Source organism: Leuciscus leuciscus, assembly GCF_965113295.1.
Source record: "Leuciscus leuciscus genome assembly, chromosome: 18".
Classification (NCBI taxonomy): Eukaryota; Metazoa; Chordata; class Actinopteri; order Cypriniformes; family Leuciscidae; genus Leuciscus; species Leuciscus leuciscus.
The window spans coordinates 8,671,264-8,678,182 of NC_138742.1; the positions used below are offsets into that span (position 1 = coordinate 8,671,264).

The 6,919-nt window shown below is 36.3% G+C and overlaps 1 protein-coding gene across 7 annotated transcripts in view; it reads right to left on the reverse strand.

Moving 5' to 3' along the window:
- The window catches only part of plekhg5b (pleckstrin homology domain containing, family G (with RhoGef domain) member 5b), a gene marked incomplete at its 3' end in the record, with an annotated part of 77,336 nt that overhangs the window by 37,119 nt on the left and 33,298 nt on the right, over positions 1–6,919 (reverse strand). The window contains exon 1 of one of the 7 annotated variants that reach the window (XM_082145535.1): positions 6,308–6,444. The exons of 5 other annotated variants lie outside the window; for them this stretch is intronic. Coding sequence is in view for 1 of the 2 variants with exons in the window: in XM_082145534.1 (XP_082001660.1) it covers positions 4,079–4,081 (3 nt within the window). Of the gene's footprint in view, positions 1–4,078; positions 4,514–6,307; positions 6,445–6,919 lie in introns of those variants that run through there. One more of the 7 variants, XM_082145534.1, reaches the window with a different exon arrangement.

The following is a 6,919-nucleotide window of genomic DNA, read 5'->3' on the forward strand; positions in this document are numbered from 1 at the left end:
GGGAAAATTTTTACAAAAGCACACCTGCGCTAGGCATATTGCATAGGCATGCAAACGCTTCACACTATCATATGATTGAGCGCATATATATATATATATATATATATATACACATTTTTTTCTGTTTCTTCATGTAATCACAGACTGACTCGATGATGGTGAGATCAGATCATCCTGGCTGTTGTCAGATTCCTTGTGCATGCAGAAATCTCACTGGATTATTACAATTAATGGCAAAAATAATGTTTGAAAATGTAAACTGATATTTCCTACTGACACACTACAGCAAAATATATAAATATTAGCAAAAGATATCAAATATATAAATATTATAAATGTTAATATTAGGTATTAACATGCCTAAGACTTTTGCACAGTACTGTATATACTACCTGAAATCAGCTGCTAATGCAGAAGCGTAATTCATGTTAGTGAAAGTTAGTGAGTTAGTGAAAGTCACACCAAAAACAACACACTCTTCAACACGCTTCTCCCTTTTCTCACCCTGACTATATGAGATGTGAAACTGGATTCATGGCTGACCATCATCAAGCTGTGGTGCTCACGTGGGAGGCATGAGTTTGAGTTTGAGTCTGTGACAAAAGGCCAAACGAGACCTGAAACTTACTGACAACAGCTTCAGTTTCTAACTAAATCACTGAATCATCATTGCAGTGCAATAGATTATGAAACATCTCACATGTATTGCCATAATTTCAGCCTCAGACACCACACCTAAGGACGCGTTTACTGACCTTTCAATGCATTTTGCATTTAAAAACGGCAAAAGTGGGTTGAATCTGAACCAGGTTGATATAATCAGTGCTTTTGAAGAAGATACCAGGTTAGTGGCATTAAATAAAAATACTCAGTTTGTTTGTGGCAGGGTTACTATAGTTATCTAAAACGATATCATTAATTATGCATACAACGCGAGCGCATTTAGCACAGCATACAGCATTGTTTGGGATGTTCGATAAGTTCCATCGTGAAATATATTAAATAAAAGCCGTCCAATCAGGTTGTGAACATATCCCTATGCCTTTAGGTTCACTGTTAAAATCCCAATGTAAATGCTAAGAGGACCAGGAAACAAACCGAACTACAAGTGTGAACACACCCTCACACATCATGTTTTTCACTTTGAATGAAAACACCAACTTAACAGAACGATTCTTAAACACACAAAGTCTGATGATTAATAACAGGCTTAAAATCAGCCCAACCCTGACAGCATCATGGTGTGATTAGTGTGAGAAACCGGTCTGAATCGCTAAACAGCCTTAAATGTCTTGATTCACACTCACGCATCTGTGAATTTCCCATCTTGACGCTTATGACGTCTATAAACATTAACACGCTGTCGCTTAAACACAACAGACCAAAACATACATTCAGACTCATTAAAAGCTGATTCATATCCCTCTTGAGTTCAACCCAAATACAGTTATCTGTCAAGCTACACTTACTAAGACAGTCATCCAGAAAAAGTTAACTACACTAATCTAACCATTTAGAGTGAGTAAGAGTTCTGCTACAGCTGTTCGAAGTCTCAGCTGGTTTTTTTTTTCCATTTATGTAATTTCTTATGAGGATGTCATGAAAAAAACTGAGAGCTGGGTGTGTACTTGCGAACTTGAAGCATAGCCAAATTTTTCCATAAAAACAAACATGAAAACTTGAGTCACAAGGACATTATTACGATTTAAAAGAATAAAATAAAAGTAACAAACAGACAAATAAATAAAAAGCATATGAACCATGGGAATAATAAATATCCATATAAAATATAAGCATGGATAATGGCACAGCATCATGTCACTGCATCTAACCTGTCTTTTATGTTATTCTGTAAGTTCTTTAGTTTGCAAACTACACCCAGACACATGGTGTGGTTTAGTAATTACGTGAATGAGCAATTACGCAACTGAAGCAACAGCCAAACATCTTTTGACTTCTTTGCTTCTGTGCCCATAGAAAAAAACAACCAATGAAGGAAGTGAAATCAGAGCTGTTGCAGTTTGCCTTGGTTTTCAGTACCAGGCTCCTCTGGACCGAGAACTACTTGCCACAGCCGTTGACTCCAAAACAAGCGTCTGGCTCATAAAGTACACATTAAAAGAAGACATATTAAAAAATAAAAAGGCATTTACGCAAGCCAAGGCGGTGTTATATTAGCTTGGTTCACCACGCTTTGTTTTTCCTTGAGTTCTCTTAAACTAGGGCTAAAAACAGAAGCCACATTATTGCAAATCTTTTGAACAAACTGTGAGTCCACATGGTTTTTAGCTTGTTTTGTTTTTTATCGTAAAGGAATAATTTCATCCACTCCAAACCTTCTTACATAATCTCTTATACCTCCAAACCAAAATACAAATGGCTACAGGCGAACTTTTCCAGAATTTCAATGCAAGTGAAAAATGATCCGAAGGCACCAGAAGAACCTAAAACACACTGACAGAGGATCCAGCATCTTTTCTATGGCTATGTTTGGAAAAGTATACTAACTGTACGCTCTTGCCATTTCTGCTATATGTATGCTGTGTGCAGCGTCCACATTGTCTATGCATGGACAATCCTATACCACAAATGGTAAAAGTGCATATTATACAGTACAAAAATGTAGGGTCAATAATATTTGCTGTTCTTTTTAACTTTCTATTCATCAAAGAATCCTGAAAAAAAAAAAAAAAAAATTCTTTAGCAGCAAATAAGCATATTAGAATGACTTATTATGAAGGATAATTTGTTCAAACTTGCAAAAATTTAAAATGTCTTACACTGTAAAACCCAATAAGTTAACTCAACTCAAACTGATTGAGGAAACTGATTGCTTCAAACCATTTAAGTTTAAAAACAAATACAAATGAGTATTTTGAACTTAAATATATTGAGTCATATTCACTCATAATTTAGTGTTGGTTTAGTCAATCATTTTGAGTATATGTAACTTGAATATTTTAAGTTCATTCCATTCCATTTAGAGGTAAAATAACAAATAGGTTATTTGTAACTTATTCGGTTTAAGTTCTGCAGTTAATATCACATTTTTATTATTGTTACATTAACTTTTTTTTTTTTTTATAAAGTTAAATGTACTCATTTTGTTTAGTGACTTTCAGTGTTAGGTTTTACAGTGTACTTATCCCTAAGTTGATAGCTGGACACTACCCTACTGAATTAAACATGCAAAGTGATGAGTAGTATAGTAAAGTTTGAAGCATGTATCATAACATAATTTGTTTCAGATAAAGTACATACTGTGCAGTATTCAGCGAGTAGCAATATTCCAAACACAGGCACAGAGTTATGTCTCTAAAAGAGATAAAACTGGTCTAAATCAAGGAAATATGAGAAGTCACCCAAGTATGCTGACAGGGGCTAGTGACTGATGGGTCACAGCTTTGGGTCAGTGGACATCCGGAACAATTAAGAGGAAAGAACGCATTACCACACCAGTGGCCCAGATGCATGTCGGAATACAGTGACCGCGGTCTAAATTTACCCTATTTAGGACACAAGATTGAAGTGCTACTGCAGGATTATGACATTTAGCAAGCAGAAATCTGTCATATTATAGACTATTTTTATAATTTTATGGCCTTATTGAAGTTATACTAGCCCGGTTCAAAATAAGCATTCATTTTACAAACAAAAACCATCTAGGATATTCATCAACATACAATATTTCCTCAAAAGAAAGTCACACAGGTTTGGAAAGACAAAGGTGAATAAATGACTACAGAATTTTAATTTCAGGTGAACTACTCAGTAACACTTTGCAATAAGGTCTAATTTGTTAAAGTGCCCCTAATTATGCCATTTCAAAGGCTCCTAATTTTGTTTTGGAGGTGTCCTACAATAGGTTTGCATGCATCCAAGGCCAAAAAACACTTTCATTTTCTTATAATTTACATTGCAGCATCACCTCTTTTCTCAGTGTCTGAAAAAGGATTCGGTCTCTCTAAACTCTTCCTTTCCAAGACCCTGCTCTGCTCTGATTGGTCAGACTCAGATGGCCCAGTCTCTTGTGATTGGTCTACCGCTTACAGCATGTGTCAAACGAAACGCACCTTACCATATCTGAATTTCAGCTCCGGATCTTCCTCAGCACTCGTTACACAGTGACGATGAACGGTAATGATGGTGACAGTTTTACTGTATCAATTCCAGTGCGAGTCCTCATCCTTTGGAAGTGCAGAAAAGAGGATTTGCTTTCGCAGCGCAGAAAACATTGTCTTCTCGACAAGTTGACAACACAAACCAAACTCCTCCAGTCTCAGCTACAACTACAGCATTTAAGTAGTAGACGACGGTCGTGGGCAGCCAATGAAATCCATAGGCTGGAATTATGCAAATTTGTTACAAACCTACTTAGGTTCGTGCAGGAAGTTACTGACGACTCGTTTCAGGCCGTTCAGAATCGGTTCTTTCTTTGGGAGACAATAACTTAATTTATCATGCACTTTGATCTTTGAAGACCTTTTACATTTACAAATATCTATATTACACACTACATGAAAGGAAATAATAGTGGCACTTCAATAAAGCTACTTAATGCCACCAATGTTAATGTTAGTTAATAAAAAATGCTCATGTTAGTTTAAAGTGCATTAACTAATGAAATGCTTTTAAAAATGATTAAGTAATGGTTGAGATTAACTTTAACTAAGATTAATAAATGCTGTAGAAGTATTGTTCATTGTTAGTTCATGTCAACTAATATAGTTACCTAATATTAACAAATGAAACCTTATTTTAAAGTGTCACAGCATATTCTTACAAATCAACCCGGCTGATCTAATCCAAAACAACTCCATACTAACAAATCAAGTTCCACTATGGAGGCTGCCAGCGGTTGATTTATCTTGAGCATTCATGCTAAATAAAATCTTCCAGAATTAACCTGTAGCTTTAACAGCCGTGCAGATGAAGCCAAAAGAGCGTAGCCAGACTTCTGTTTGTTTTGTCATGGTTTGAGTCAAACACGGACCACAAAAGACCAGCCACAAACAGTCTGGCTGACCAGCCCATTCACAGAAGCTGATGACAAATGTCTGTGGAGTGGTGTGGGATTTCCATGCTTACATACAGAGAACATGAAAGGCCTAGTTGGTCACCATGGAAGGGCTCAAACTTCCTTGAGTGACTAATACTGAGAAAGCCTTTTTAAACTAAACCTGTGGTTCACGTACAAGCCTCTGCACAATCACTTCCCTCGAAGAGCAAAGTTCACTCCAGGCCAATAGAGTTTGCCAACTCTGGGACAAGCTCACAAGATCTCGTGTCCATTAAATAAAGGCTATTAGCACAAAAGAGACTTATTTTGGTTCTCTCCTCTCCAAATTGCTTTCCACCAGAAGTTTTCCACACATTACAGTGCCCTAAATCGAGCTAAAAGTTCTGCAAGGTAGATCTTCATTGTTTCAGTTTTAAATAAAAAAAATTTTGGTTGCCATCCTAAACCGCAAGAGCTCAAGACAAATGTGCAGTGCTCTTAAAAAAAAAGTTCCAAAAGGAGGTTTTGGTTCCATTTTTGGTTCCCCAAAGAAGCTTCAGTGATCATTTCTTATATATATTTTTTTGTGTGAAGAACATTTTAACAATCTAAAGAACCTTTTCCCACTATAAAGAAATTTCAATGGAAAAGTTCCATGGATGGAAAGGGTTCTTCATGGAAGCCATTAAAGAACCTATATTTTTAAGAGTGCAAGTATGACTGGAAGGACAATCCATGCTAAAGGAGCAGTGGAAACTGACTAACTTCACTTTTTCGCAAGAAACATTCCACTCAGTGTGTGTTTCAACATGTAGCATCAGCAAAACCAAATGTGCATGTACACACCCACACCCACACCTGGAATACAGCCACCATTATCACAAAAGTAAGCAAAAAAATGATTTACAATGCGATTTTTTTTTTGTGACTGATTTCAGAATTGATGTCGAGATAAGACAAAAATTTACCATGAAGGACTTTAGCTAACAGTATTTCTCACTTTGGTTTATTATAAAAAATAAAATGAAAACGTACACTCCAATTTCACAAATCGCTGCAAGAGTGAAATCTCGTAAATATTGCCCTGCTTAAACCCAATTAGCGACGATAACTTGTTCATCATGTTTGCAAGACTTGCTTAAACGTGCTTTGAAATTAAAACTAAAAGTTAAATCATTCACATTAATATTAACCTAAATGACTTAAAATAGACATTTAAGAAAGAAAAAGCTCAAGGAAGCATTATTAATGTCTACCCATCTGCTGTCTAACCAGAGACATATGAAACGAAGACAGGAGAAAACTCACCAGCAGCTGCGCGCAATCTACTCAAACTCTGTCAAGTGCAAACTCTGAGAGCCGTCTCAAGCTCCACTCCACTCCGTGACGCAACACTGCTATCCATAGCTTTAGGGGAGGAATAGGAGGAGAAAGAGACATACAGGAAAGAGGGAGGGAGGGGGAGAGGCAGAGAGAGAGAGAGAGAGAGAGAGAGAGAGAGAGAGAGAGAGAGAGAGAGAGAGAGAGAGAGAGAGAGAGAGAGAGAGAGAGAGAGAGAGAGAGAGAGAGAGAGAGAGAGAGAAGGGAGTCTGGAAGGAAGTGAAAGGAGAGGGAACGCTACATTCTAAGTTGATTTCTCTCTAAGCGAGGAAAGCACTATATCTCACAAAACAAATCCAGATTATATTTCGGGCGAAAAAATAAAACTAATATAGAAACAAAACAAAATACATAGCAAGAAAAGTTTGTTAAAAAAAATTGGATCAAGTGTCAAACTTTCATATGTGAATAAATGAAAATATACAAATCAATGTATATAAACTACAAATCTCTTGAACATTATATCATTACCCAACACCCTTTTTAAAATGCTAAATACAATAAAAAATATAAAGGGACTAAAATATAAAATTACACATA